Source organism: Calidris pugnax, unplaced genomic scaffold (genome assembly GCF_001431845.1).
Source record: "Calidris pugnax isolate Ruff unplaced genomic scaffold, ASM143184v1 scaffold357, whole genome shotgun sequence".
Classification (NCBI taxonomy): Eukaryota; Metazoa; Chordata; class Aves; order Charadriiformes; family Scolopacidae; genus Calidris; species Calidris pugnax.
Window position 1 is genome coordinate 456,964 of NW_015091719.1, and position 15,159 is coordinate 472,122.

The 15,159-nt window shown below is 43.2% G+C and overlaps 1 protein-coding gene across 1 annotated transcript in view; it reads left to right on the forward strand.

The window, feature by feature from the left end:
* Window positions 1-15,159, forward strand: part of IQCA1 (IQ motif containing with AAA domain 1) — a gene marked incomplete at its 3' end in the record, with an annotated part of 138,928 nt that overhangs the window by 101,565 nt on the left and 22,204 nt on the right. The window contains exons 10-13 of the mRNA XM_014961996.1: window positions 1,425-1,531; window positions 3,235-3,330; window positions 11,146-11,207; window positions 14,381-14,463. Coding sequence (XP_014817482.1) covers window positions 1,425-1,531; window positions 3,235-3,330; window positions 11,146-11,207; window positions 14,381-14,463 — 348 coding nt within the window. The remainder of the gene's footprint in view (window positions 1-1,424; window positions 1,532-3,234; window positions 3,331-11,145; window positions 11,208-14,380; window positions 14,464-15,159) is intronic.

Genomic DNA, 15,159 nt, shown 5'->3' on the forward strand with positions numbered 1-15,159 from the left:
TATATTAACTGGGCTAAAACTTGAATGATGTCCTATGGGCTCTGCGAAAACCTTCCTGAATTTGTAGTGCCTTAGAAACGGCAGTGGGTAGAGGAAAGAGTGCCCTGTACAAAACAGGTTCATGAAGGACCCTATGTGGAAAGCTGTCCCTTTAAATCATCTGGAAATTGAATTAGCACATACTGCTGGAGGTCAGCTGTCATTTATAAGGATGCTTTCGTGGCTTGAAATGCAAGATATGAATTGTCCTCCTTCATATTAGCTCAAAAAATGTAGAAAGAAGAGAGGCATTTCCATTAAAAAGGTAATGCTAATAGTGGAGTGTTCAGACCTGCACCAAGCTTGACAGACTTCACTTAGTTTTATTTCCGAAGTGCAAACTTTTTGCCTCAGCAAAGATAAAGGACTGCACCTCAGGATCATTACCTACTTTATCACAAACAGGGTGGTTTTGGGTTTGGGGTTTGTTTGTTTGTTGGGGTTTTTTTTAATCATCAGTTTGCACAAGCTTGCTTTGTTCCTAGAGTTAGGTCTAGGAACTAGGTCTAGATCTAGGTCTATTTATCACAGAATCACACCTTTGCAAACACTAAGAAATAAAGGTGCTGTATCATGTGGGCCTTGTCTCTTTTTGGAAAAGACTTCACCTGCTGCTCAATTACTCCATCAAGCTTAAAATTCCCCAGATGGAGTTAAAACTCCGTGTGGCTCTATGTCACTTGTGTGTTGGATGCAGATTATTGCTGTTGGACTCACTGTCCTTTATTTCCATGGGCTTAGTGCAGGCTTTTATGCCTCTTCCAGTGCTCCTGGCCCGTATTCCAGCCTCCTGCTAATTACTACAAAGGCTAACTCATGAGGTTACAGCAGCTTTAACTTCTCATTAGATAACCGAGCAGGAGAGAACGAGGAAACTTCCCGGTTTAAAATTAAACACCTTCCTTTGGTCCCCAAGCCTTCATTATGCCAGCCAAGAGAGACACGTGTAGAGATCACGTTCTGAAGGACAGGAGTCATCTTTGACTTCTTCCTGGTAATTAAAGCAGAAAGAATAAGAATGCCAACATCAGGCATGCCACGGTTTGGCCGATGCTGTACTGCCTGCTTTTGAAGGTGAACACCACTCCAGGCATTCTGCTTTACAACCAGAAAATGACAACCTCCATATCCCATTATCCTCCCGAAATCTGGTACCAATTTACAGCCCGAGGCAAAGAAAGGAGTTAACCTCCAGATTTACAGATCCTAACACAACAGGGGTCTGAACTTGGTAAGGGTCCATAGAGCCTACTACTTTCATACAGATAATAATAATCTAATAAAGGCTGCCTACAACTACCTATTTTTTGCCTCTGGAAGCAGTTGGAGAAACCAATGGCTTCTGTAACTTTTTTTCCCCTTTTCTCTTTCTTTTTGGATAACAGCCGTTTGGCAGAACAGAGACGAGGGATGGGATTTTTTCCAGGATCATGACCCAGAGCTGATCAAAGAGGAGAAACGGGAAGAAGTGGAGGAAGAGATCAGAGAGCAGGTGTGCTTACAATAGTAAGAGGACACTAATAACGTGTGTTGCCTGTACATATTTCTCTACAACTGTAAGAACTGGCCCTGGCATAGACCTTACCTCCTTCCAGAGTCCCTGCTATCGGTTCTTTGCTTTAATAGCACATACTGCTGGAGGTCAGCTGTCATTTATAAGGATGCTTTCGTGGCTTGAAATGCAAGATATGAATTGTCCTCCTTCATATTAGCTCAAAAAATGTAGAAAGAAGAGAGGCATTTCCATTAAAAAGGTAATGCTAATAGTGGAGTGTTCAGACCTGCACCAAGCTTGACAGACTTCACTTAGTTTTATTTCCGAAGTGCAAACTTTTTGCCTCAGCAAAGATAAAGGACTGCACCTCAGGATCATTACCTACTTTATCACAAACAGGGTGGTTTTGGGTTTGGGGTTTGTTTGTTTGTTGGGGTTTTTTTTAATCATCAGTTTGCACAAGCTTGCTTTGTTCCTAGAGTTAGGTCTAGGAACTAGGTCTAGATCTAGGTCTATTTATCACAGAATCACACCTTTGCAAACACTAAGAAATAAAGGTGCTGTATCATGTGGGCCTTGTCTCTTTTTGGAAAAGACTTCACCTGCTGCTCAATTACTCCATCAAGCTTAAAATTCCCCAGATGGAGTTAAAACTCCGTGTGGCTCTATGTCACTTGTGTGTTGGATGCAGATTATTGCTGTTGGACTCACTGTCCTTTCATTCCTATTTCCACGGGCTTAGTGCAGGATTTTATACCTCTTCCAGTGCTCCTGGCCCATATTCCAGCCTCCTGCTAATTACCACAAAGGCTAACTCATGAGCTTACAGCAGCTTTACCTTCTCATTAGATAACCGAGCAGGAGAGAACGAGGAAACTTCCCAGTTTAAAATTAAACACCTTCCTTTGGTCCCCAAGCCTTCATTATGCCAGCCAAGAGACACGTGTAGAGATCATGTTCTGAAGGACAGGAGTCATCTTTGACTTCTTCCTGGTAATTAAAGCAGAAAGAATAAGAATGCCAACATCAGGCATGCCACGGTTTGGCCGATGCTGTACTGCCTGCTTTTGAAGGTGAACACCACTCCAGGCATTCTGCTTTACAACCAGAAAATGACAACCTCCATATCCCATTATCCTCCCGAAATCTGGTACCAATTTACAGCCCGAGGCAAAGAAAGGAGTTAACCTCCAGATTTACAGATCCTCACACAACAGGGGTCTGAACTTGGTAAAGGTCCACAGAGCCTACTACTTTCATACAGATAATAATAATTTAATAAAGGCTGCCTACAACTACCTATTTTTTGCCTCTGGAAGCAGTTGGAGAAACCAATGGCTTCTGTAACTTTTTTTCCCCTTTTCTCTTTCTTTTTGGATAACAGCCGTTTGGCAGAACAGAGACGAGGGATGGGATTTTTTCCAGGATCATGACCCAGAGCTGATCAAAGAGGAGAAACGGGAAGAAGTGGAGGAAGAGATCAGAGAGCAGGTGTGCTTACAATAGTAAGAGGACACTAATAACGTGTGTTGCCTGTACATATTTCTCTACAACTGTAAGAACTGGCCCTGGCATAGACCTTACCTCCTTCCAGAGTCCCTACTATCGGTTCTTTGCTTTAACCCTTGTCTGGCTGAACGTTTGTCTGAAGTGTGGTGGCAGAACAGAAGACTTAGATTCAACTGTGTTTGTCTGGCTAGGTTGATGAATTGATGCAACAGAAACTGGAGCGTCTCAAACTGGCTGTGGATGGAGAGAAGAGCAGCAAACAGAAAAAAGGAAGAAAAAGTGAAAAGGTAAGAGCAGCAAGTTGGCAGAATTCAAGGTAAATCTCAATTTTCTGCCCAGATACGTTAGCATTCAGTGCAAACCCTAGTCTCACAGATACCAACATGAAAATGTCCACCCTAAACGTTTACTGACTCTCAAGCCAGAAGCGTTTAAAAAAAAAAAAAAATCTATTCACTTGTGGCTTTCTTCAAGGCCTTTTCCTTTAGCTATTATTATTTCTTAACCTTTATAAATATTGCTTAGGACAAGCTGAACTATTCCAGAGATAAATCATTATAAGACAGATCAGACTTTCAAGAAGAATACAGACTTTTGAAATCCTGTAATCCAATCAAACAGGAAAATCCAAGCAGCCCCTCTTTAGGGTGACAGGTTCAGACTAATTCAGTCTTCCAAGGAAGGCGTGGATCTGGGTGCCAGTAAGTTTTTTAGCTGCTGGCTGTTTTCCTCCTAAATGAGGACTGGTTATTGTGTTTCAAAACTGTACACCAAAAAGAAGAAGAAACAAAAAAAATCACTTTGAATATTTTGGTGTAACCTTTCATTTATCTCTAACGCATAGATAACATACAGCCAGGTACACATTGAAGGGTTGGGAACACATACTATTGAAGGGTTTGGCAACTTGTAATTAAGCCAAGTTTATTTAAGCATGTAAAATATGTTAAAGATATATATTTTTTAATGTGTGTTACCCACTGAAAAACAGCACACATCTAGTTTTGCAGCGTTACCATACGTAGAGTCCCACAGCTTCTGGTTCCCCTAATTCCTTACCTAAACATTTAAACTATAGATCATGTCAGTGCAAAATAACTCAACGCTTATAGACCCTACCATTCAATCAGCAGATCCACTTAAAATCCTCAGGGCAAATAGCCAGCCCTAATCTCATGTTGTATTTCATTTCTATAATCCCTTTTAGCATGCAAATACTTGCTGTTGCTGTACTTCTACTCAAATTATCTTTAAAAATGCTCTTTTGTCTGACAAACGTGCAGGGGCAATTTAATAACACGAGACTGGAGTAACCCTGAGAGCTGATACCAATTGGATTGCTAAATCTGTTTCAAAAATAGGGAGGCTTAAGATATATAGACAAAATATTGCAACAATCTTCCCAAGGTTGTCATGGGCAGATGCATTTAGATCAGCTGGTCAGAACTGGTTCAAAATATCACGCTGCAATTATAAAGCTTTATGTTAGGATTTGGGCTTGGGGTTTTTCCCCCCCCTTCAGTAGATAGGATTGGAATGGTTTTGGGTGGAGGGAGGTTATTTAACTTTTGTTTTCCCAAGTTGTGCCAGTAGCCTGAGAGAATGAGGGGGAAGAGGGAAGGGGAGGGGGGGGAAGAAGTACTAATTAAATAATGCAAGTTCCCTAAAGATTTTATCTGGTAGGGTAAGAAAAAAAAAATATAATCACACAGTTCTATTTAGGGGTGGGAATGGAAAGAGATACCCAGTTTTAGTCAAAACACATTTTCCCTGCGCAAAACTATTTGAAGTGTTCAATTGACATTGGCAAAGGCTCTTTCTAATTAGTATCTGCATAAATATCTCAATCCATAAACCAACACAGTGCGTACATACCTGAGCACACAGACTTCAGATCTGCATTATGAAAATCTGGCCCATATAACAAGAATAACGTGATCTGGAAAGTTTAGGAAGCAGCTTGTTAATTTCTTATTCAGCAAAAATCCCTCTAGTTTTTCAAGGCCACATCCTAGGTCCCATACATCTCCCCCCAACTACACCACGTGAAATAACAGTGGGTTTGGATGTTCACTGTAAGCATGAACACATCTGGGCCACCATGTCAAACTATTTGCCTAAAAAGAGACGTTCTGCAAAGAAAAGCCTCTCAGGAGGGTTCAACATTCTTCAGAGGAATCCAATGGGGAATGGGCAGCAAGAGTAATCCCTTTAAGTGGACTCTTACACGTGGAATTTTCTGTCGAGGGGAAGTTACCCCAAACTCTCAATGCCACATTTGCCCATCCCCTTTGTAGTGAGGAGGGATTTTTTTCTACTTTCTTTGCACAAGGACATCACAGTAGAACTAGGGCTTTTTTTGTTGTCAAGGAACAGTCACTATGTGGAGGTGTGCAGAATAGATGTCCTCTGCCTTGTCAAGCACACCTTCGGATAATTAGTTTGCAACTTAAAACTCTGACAAGCCCATATTTATAAAAGCCTGCCAGATCCACAGAAAATAATTTGAGTTTGAAAACCTGTTTGGAAGTCCCTTTTGTGGGGAATTCAGCAAGGATATTTTGGAATTGGACTCTAAAGGAAAAGCTAATTGCTCCCTCCCAGTCAGCGTTTCAAATGTCTCAGGTCTTGCATAGACAAAATTTAACAGCTCCAGCTATACGTATAGACCACTCCTTTATTTCCATGCATTGTACTTTTCGGACTGAATTTTATCACTGGCTCCCAAACCTTCAAATACCACTTAATACTAAAAGCTGACACTTAAGCCTACCAGGAATTACCCTTGCTGCTCCTGCGATAAAGGGCCCCTTTGCCACCTTTGTGGCAGAATCATTTTGGGTGGAAGGACACGTTGCTTTTCACGTGACAAATGGGTGTCCAGACCATCAGGCTGGTCTGAAAATACTTAAAACTGATTAGATTGCAGCTAGTATGCAACAAGCCATGCTGCTATGATGTGAGGCACAAATCCTGTGCCTCTATTCGCGTTGGAAGCATCTTACCCCACAGGCTCCAGTTAGCTCCTGATCCGCTGACTGTCACAGGAGAGGGGATGAGGATACAACAGAAACAAAGGAACATGGTTCAAATCTGCTGTAAATTGTCTTTTTCTTCACTACACGCCGTGGCAGCTTGTCATCTGCCCAGCCACGGATCAGCAAGCTGGCAGGGAGCACAGAAAGCATCTGTGTAAAAACAGCCTGAGGAAAGATTTGGAGGGAGATTGACTCCTAGTAGTGAGGGATATGGCATTGATGCCGAGGAAGGCTGTCAAAGAGAAGTCAGGAGGTCCAAGTCCCCACCCAGCCTAGAGGACCTAAAGTGAAAGAGAAAGGGCTAGCATTTTCCAAAGTATTTCATTTCTAAAAAGTTGGTGTCATTCTTGTGCTAGCGCGAAACTTTTTCACATAATCACAGAATCTTTTAGGTTGGAAGGGACCTTCAAGATGATCTTGTCCAACTGTCAACCTAACTTTGACAAAAATAGACACTCGCACAACAAACAAAAAGCAACACCATCACTAAACCATACCTCCCAGCACTACATCAACCCGTCTTTTGAACACCTCCAGGGATGGGGCCTCAACCACCTCCCTGGGCAGCCCATTCCAATGGCTGATAACCCTTTTGGTGAAAAAATTTTTCCTAATATCCAGCCTGAACCTCCCCTGGCGCAACCTGAGGCCATTTCCTCTTGTCCTGTCGCCTGTGACTTGAGAAAAGAGACCGACCCCCACCTCTCTACACCCTCCTTTCAGGGAGTTGTAGAGAGGTCTCCCCTCAGCCTCCTCTTCTCCAGGCTGAACACCCCCAGCTCCCTCAGCCTCTCCTCATAAGACTTATTCTCCAGACCCCTCACCATCTTTGTTGCCCTTCTCTGGACCCACTCCAGCACCTTTATGTCTTTTTTATGGTAGGGAGCCCAAAACTGGACCCAGCCCTCGAGGTGAGGCCTCATCAGTGCCAAGTACAGAGGGACAATCACCTCTCGGGCCCTACTCGCCACACTGTTCCTGACACAGGCCAGGATGCTGTTGGCCTTCTTGGCCACCTGGGCACACTGCTGGCTCATGTTCAGCTGACTGTCGACCAACACCCCCAGATCTTTTTCTGCCTTGGGACAGCTCCAGCCACTCTGCCCCCAGCCTGTAGCGCTGCAGGGGGTTGGTGTGACCCAAGTGCAGGCCTCGGCACTTGGCCTTGTTGAACCTCATCCCGTTGGTCTCGGCCCATCGATCCAGCCTGTCAAGATCTCTCTGCAGAGCCTCTCTGCCCTCCAGCAGGTCGACACTGCCACCCAGCTTGGTGACATGCTGCTGTTCTGAGCCTTTCTGCTGACGGCCCAAGCTTCTGATCTGGGTGGCACAACACAACCCACCAGCTTTACAATTGTTTCTTCCAGATGGATGCCACGGCACCCAATGGGCTTAGCAGCTGAGGGTGTTTCTCTTGGGAATCTGCAGCCAAGTAAACCACCACAGACCTTAGCTGCTTTCAACTGGCTTTCCACCCAACATAAGGGCTAACAGGTCAGTTCTAATTCTCTGCAGTTGCTGACCTGGAAGTTACATCTGAGTGCTTATCCGAGTGCTTTTTATCAGGCCCATTGTGCTGCTTTTCCTGCACTGCTCCCCCAGGGATTTGTTTCCCATCCAACTGCAGGTAAAGCAACCCGTTGCAAGTGAGCACACCCACCCACACACAAAGGGATGGCCAGAATTCAGAACAAAACAGAAAAAAAAGGGGCCATGGGAACCTAAAGTGTGTAAAAGTTGCTTCTGAAATAGGCCTTGCTGCCGTCTCAACGCAGCTTTAGATGCCCCTTTTTGACGCAGCCGGGCAGAAGCAAAGAAAACCACAAGAGGTTAACTTCAGCAGTGGTTATGACACGAATTCACAGCAATTCACAATCCCTATTGGATTTTCTGTAGCTGATGGACATTAGCACCCAGAGCTCCCAGCCAGCTGTAGGGGCTGCAGCCTCTTTGGATGGTGTAGCTAAATCCAACAGGGATCACCGATCAGAGCCCCTCATTTAGCAAGAGCTTAATAATCAGTGAGAACAACTTTAAGGACTTGTAATTACAAGTATCAGAAGCTGCTCTCTATATCTTGACATTGCCAGAAAAGGCTTCTCAATCCTGGAGCAAATCCACACTCACTCAGCCTCCCATCCAAGCATCACATATGGTCTAAGGAGCCCACTCAAGCGTTTCAGAGACTGCTGTTTTTACACTGCTTTTTCCCTTCAACCTCAGGAGTACTTTCCTGTTGTTACTTTCCTCATATTTGGTGGCAGTAGCTGCAGATAGCTGATGGCAGCAGGACCTGTATGATCACAGCCAAAGGGTGACTGCAGATCCTGCCGTTCCAACATGGACCAGTTCCCTCAATGAGACATTTTGGCTGCCCTCTCCCTTCTGGTGCCAGGGACTCTCTGCTCCGGAATCTGCTCTCAAATCAGGTCTGTGTTTGCTCATAGCAACCTCTGAGCTACTCAAAACATTTTGATGAGCCCAGACAGCAAGACAAGATACCACACTGAGCACGGAAGATAGTCTTCTGTCATCTGCCAACCGATAACTAATGCAGTTCACTACGTGTGACTTACCAAAGCAGAAAATACCTGAGTAAATGGATGGCTACACAGAAGCTAGACTGACATTTCAGAGATAGAAAGAAGGAGATTTCCATTATAAATGATGAGCATGTTCACATTCATTAAACTTTATCATTTTCTAAATAAAAGCAGTTCCCAGTAAGACATTTTGGAGGAAAGCCATTGTCTACAATTCATATTTCCCCTTATCGCATCTCAGGGTTTGCCAAATTTCCCATAAATGCTGATGTTAATTAGGAAAACACATTTTTCCCCCTGCATAGTTCATTTTTTGTTATTTTATTGGTGAAGCTGCCTTGAGGACAGTATCAGTTGGCCAATAAATTCAACATATGCTTAGTGTCTTTACATAGGTAGAAATGAGCTTGTCTTCCCAGTCAGACCCCACGATATGTAATTTCTAGCTTGTTGGAAGAAAGGTTAAAGAGATAAAGCTGGAGGAACACCAGGAAAACTGCTGACAGTCTCAATATTTCCTCAGTTGTTAAAACAGCATGGCATATGTTTTGTTCTTCCCATTCCTTTTCTTTAAAACCAAAACCCCAGTGGCACATTCTAGAAAGTATTTGCTGCCAAGCTTATTTATGTAAAGAAACCTGAGGTGTAATTCTGCACAGAGTTATTTGCATTATTCTAATCCAAGACTTAAAAACATCACCTTTTCCCAGATAGCATGTCCATATAGTTCTGGGATTTAATTTACATTTTCATCTAGATTAGCTTTGTTGCATTGTAAACACTAACAGGTGATTGAACCATAGGTTATTTATACTGCAACTGTCCCCAGAAACTTTAAATCAATATATTTCTGAATATTGCTGATCCATTAGAGGAAAACCCCAGCATTTTCCAGCTAATTGGAGAGGATATTTTTTTTCCCTAACAACATAGCCTCTAGAGCTCTGCAGAATTATTCACTATTAAAAAAATCAAGTAAACGACTGTATTCCCAGGAAAGGAAACATAAACTTTTGGAAAGAATAAGCTGTCAAAATCAAGTAAACGACTGCATTCCCAGGAAAGCAAACATAAACTTTTGGAAAGAATAAGCTGTCTTTATCAACCAAGCATTTAAGCACATGCCTAAATTTAAGCTGTTTGGAGAAGTCCCATAGTGCATAAATGTGGCTGTGTAAATAGTTCCACTAAACTAATTCTGAAGTGCTCTGCGGAACTTAAGCATGGACACCAGTGGTGGGCACTAACGTGGATTAATTATGCCCTCTCCACTACTAATTATCCCTAACCATATTTATGGCTTGAGAGCCATAATTAATGGAGGTGCTTGACATTACTTATTCACATCTTTCTTATTTATGTTTTTCATGGGTTTTTTTTTTTTTTTGCAGTACGTAAAGAGAGTAGTCACCCCAGTCATAAAATCTTCCCATAGTGAAAGTGTGGAGAAAATATCACGAGAGGAGCAGGTCATGTTTTTCTGACCTGTTCAAGCTTCCTCCCCAAGGCATTAGGAAGTAAAAAAAAAAAAAGGCAGAAAGGATATCTGATGGATAGGAAGCTGGGCAGAGACTCACAAAGGTTGGTTTCAGGTTGTGGTCCAGCTGTAAGGACTCTGCGTGATCTCAGGGAAGCTGCTTAGATTTTACTCCAAAGTAAAAAAAAAAAAACCACAAAAAAACCCCACCAAATCAAAACAAAACCCACAAACAACAACAAAAAAAAAGCAGCATGGATAGCCTCTGGAGCAGCTACTTGGACCCCACACCTTTTGCCTTCCTACTTCCCTCCTGGATGAGGGCAATGCCCACTCAAACCACAGAGTTGTGCTCCAAAAAAGGAGAGAGGAGTTATCTCTTGGGGCAAGTGACCCTGGGATTCTTTTGTGTGCAGCCTCTACTGGAAGGAGCAGGACTGATTGCTTTGAAGTATGATGTTCTGGGCACAATTTGAGGCGGTTACAGAGAAGTGGTGGAGTCTCCTTCTCTGGAGACATTCAAAAACCACCTGGACAAGATCCTGTGCAACCTGCTCTAGGTAGACCCACTCTGGTGGGGGGGTTGGATTTGATGATCTCCAGAGGTCCCTTCCAACCCCATATGATTCTATGACAGAAGCAGATGAGGTATATAAGCTCCCCAAGGAGCTATAGTCTAGAAGGAAGCAACAGCCACCAGGTTACTTCATGCAAAGTCCATTTGAAGGGCACCTGGCAGAAGATCTGCATGAGATTTGTGGGTTGGACACAGCTCCTCAGCCCAGGGTTCTTCACCTCTCCCATGCCTTAGTGAGGGACTTATAAATGGGAACATCTCCTGTGCTTTTATAAATGAGAACATGACTTCTTTCCCTCAAGGCATTCAAGGATATGATTTTTTTTCCCTTTGGGTTGCTTCAGTAACAAGGGCCACGTTCAAATACTGAAAGATTTGCTCTTCTGGCCCACACTTTGCTTCAGTACATTAAAATATATATATATGTATACATGTCAATAATTCCAACTTGTTTTTATGGTCCTCAGAAAAAAAAGACGACCACGAAGAAGAAGATATCTGAGATGGAGGAAGATCTAACTCCTGACAGGTAAAGAGAGGACCTGTTTACTTGAGGTTCAGACAGTGGGAGAGTGCATCCTCTCTGCATTAGATGTGCCACCAACCCATTTAGTTTTTAGTTACACAAGGAGCACCTCAACCCTGCTACACTTATCAGGAGCCCTGCTATAAATAAGACAGCTGTAAACATCCATAAAAAGCCTAGATGATAAAAAAAATAATAATCTATCTTTCACAAACTTGACGCACGTACACTTCAGCTAAAACCTTTTTTTTTTTTTGCATTCCCAGTGAAGACTACAACTTCCCCACCACCCCTCCGTGACTTCACACCACCATAAATAACAGGGCAACGAAAAAGGGCTTTAAGGGTACCCAGCACAGACCTGTTTTGGTTTTTTTTCTCCCCCTCCATCTTCAACAACGCGTTACAAATTAAGACCATCATTCTGCAGCACCACACCACTAGAGCCAGGGTCCCATCAGCTTCAGTTCAGGTTAGATTCTGGTATGCAAAGCTCAGCACGCGGGGCATTTTCGGCAGGGTATTGTCCCTCTTTGCCATCCTCTCCGCAGGTGCAGGAGGCACCTGGCAGTTTTGCTGACCTGGTCAGATTTTTCCATCCCAGCTGAAGCCTGAGAAGGGAGGCTGCAGGCAGGCCCCTGTGCTCTATAAATCACCCTTCACACCTTATGTAAAACATACATGCCATTAAATCAGCCTTATTTAGCAATTAAGAGTTCTGGCAGGTCTGGCAATTGGTGTGTCCTTGCTCTTTTAAGCGCTCTTATTTTATTTGGGGGATTTGAGAGGATTTCTTTTTGTGACGTGACCTTTTTGGTGAGCTTTGGGTGCGTTCACTCATCATCTGGCCGTTTTTCACCTGTGCATATAATGCAGGCACCAACACAGAGGTGTCACGGAATTGTCAGAGTTGGAAGGGACCTCTAGAGACCATCCAGTCCAACTCCCCTGCCAAAGCAGGGTTGCCCAGAGCACATCACTCAGGAGCATCCAGGCAGGGCTTGAAGATCTCCAGAGAAGGGGACTCCATGACCTCCCTGGGCAGCCTCTTCCAGTGCTCCCTCACCCTCACCGTAAATAAGTTTTTTCTCATATTTAAATGGAACTTCCTATGTTCCAGCTTGAGCTCGTTGCCCCTTGTCCTATTGCTGGAAACCACTGAAAAGAGTCCAGCTCCAACATCCTTCAACTCACCCTTTAGATACAGCATGAAGACACACACACTCACTCAATCACTGCAGGATAAAGCGCATGGGATTCACCCCACAAATCCCTTTGTGTAAGACACACACACAGCAAGACCTGGACTAGATCATTCGGGTGCTAGCACTGCATAAACAATCTCTTTACCAGCTTTAAAATAAATTAAAAAAAAAGCTCTCCAAGCAAATATTTAAAATCAACACATCATGGATTAGAACAGAGCATGACCTCCCTTGCAAGCACCAAAGTCTAACAAGTATGCATATATTCTATGCTTTTAAAATTACCCTTGCACGTACCTGCTTCTTATAAATAAACTTAATCAAACATACAGCTGCTTAAGAACACAAGCTTTTTAGTAGCTGGCTTTTAATCAGAGTTTATGTGGCATTTGCCCAGGGAGGTGGTGGAGTCTCCTTCTCTGGAAACATTCAAACCCTGCCTGGACACGTTCCTGTGGGACCTGCTCTGGGTGGCCCTGCTTTGGCAGGGGGTTGGACTAGATGATCTCCAGAGGTCCCTTCCAACCACATGTGATTTCTGTGATTTTTTTCTCCAATACTTTGCTCGTCCCTGTGAGCAGGGAAGGAGGGAGTATTTCAGAAAGAACCAAGAGAAGCTCAGGTTCATCTCATTTTTGACACGGTGGAAGGGGCACAGGAGGCTTTAGTCAACAGAGACTGATCACATCACACTTACTTGGAGGAGACTCAGGGCATGCATCATTAAGCTTGCACAGTAAAGATAATAAGACAGGAAAAGTAGAAGTCATGCTCCCAACAGAACTGTCAGGTTCATCCCATTCTGCCTTCTGCTTGTTTTATGATGCATACTCCAACATAAAAATCACTGAGAATGAAAGCAAGAGTCAGAGTGGCAAAATCAACGTTGTTGAAGGTGCGTTAAATTTACTATTTCTTTATTACTACTCCTATATTAATTGTGCCACTAACACTGCATAAACATAAAACTTCCCAGCTGAAATGGAAAAGGGCTGCAGACCTCAAATTATATATATGGTTTCCTAGCCAGCCGAAAGTGACTATTAAATATTTTTATTTTGGAAATAGCAGAATGTTCCCATTAAGAAAGGCGTCAAAAACTAAAATCCTCAGATATTGAAGAGAAAGGATGTCAAAGACCTAGAAAGGTTCAAATCAATATTGTCTACACTAACCATATAAGAAAAATTTCCAATAGGCTTATTCATTTTATGTAATTCTTGAAGCAGTATCAATCTGTAGAACCCAATGCCAAAAATGCCTCTGAAATTAATATTCAGATAGAACTCCAAAACAGATATCTGCACCACTAAAAAACCGGACACAAGTGTATTAAATCCTCAATTATTGGGAGCTATTTCTTACCCCTGATGAAAATAGGAAAAAAACATTTTACTGGAGAAATGACGCCACAGTTTCCACTGTGTTTTTCCCCCAATCCTCCTTTGGCCAATATAACCCTAACACTGCAGTAGATGGACCACTGGTTGCTCCACCTGAGTCATGCCCAGTATGTTCCTGACCAGATGCGGCTGTCTACTGCAAACAGAATAAATTCCAGGAAGAATTAATGAATTACTACTAATTGGAGAGCTAAGTGAATAGGTATAGTGGTGTTAGGATTGCTATTATTATATAATTTAGAAATAATTTCCCGGTAATTGATATTAATGAATGAGTCTATTACACAAGTCATAACTGATCTTGCGTCACCTGGAAATGGGTGATGGAACTAGCGTGAGAGGGAGCTGAGCGGTGTGGGAGGTAATGAGAGAGATTCCTTGCCATAACCCAGAAGACTCTACTTATTGATTTCATATTGATGGAGCTCATCACCTTTACTTCTGAGCCACAAAACACATTTATGAAGCTGAGGGAGCATAAATAACTCTCAAGCTAGTTCAGTTATTGAAGGACTAAGCTTTTACCTGCAGTTCCCTAGGATTTCTGAGTGATGTCTCTTGCCCATAGGACCATCGATTCCCTGTACAGAGAGCTAGCGGAAGAAGGATTGCTAATAAAAGCCAAGACTGTGAATCTCTCCGATTACGTTGGTAAAGTACACATTTTACAGCTAATACGGTTTTTAGTCTCACCTAACCTCCAGCCATTCAGTGTTCACTGACCCCTATTTCCAGTCAAGAGAGAGTTAAAGAGTAATTACACTTTCAGGACTTTCCGACTTTAATATCTAAAGCCACGTATGCAAATGAAGTCTGTTTCTGCAGGGTGCTTGGTACCTTTCGCTTCTGCAGCTGAAACCAAGACCTGTTTGTAGAGCTGGTGTTCAGCTCCAAGCACTAACGCTTGGAAGCCTTGAATATTTTCAGATGTCACAAGCCACCCTGAGGTGGAACCAGGACGACATCCTTTAAGGAGCCCTGACCAGGCATGGCCAAGACGGTGCGAGTCTGTCAGACTGGAGGTCACAATCCATCCAGAATATTTCCCAGACAACAACAAAAAAATCATACCTTCAGCATTTGTTCATTGAGTGGAGGACTCGCCCCCTTACCTCCACCTCCCTGACTGCCCCTGAACTTTGAGCAGCTCTTTGAGGCGTATCTGCCCCTTGATTTGAGTAAGATGTGTCTCTGCCTAGTTCTGCATTTCATACTCCTCTTCTTTCCCAGTTTCTGATACCTGCAGCTGCAGATGCACTTGCCCATGCTCTACATGGAGCAAAAAAAACCCCTACTTATAGGCTGCACAGGGGTCTGACACCATCTCCAAAAGCATTTGGTCACGTA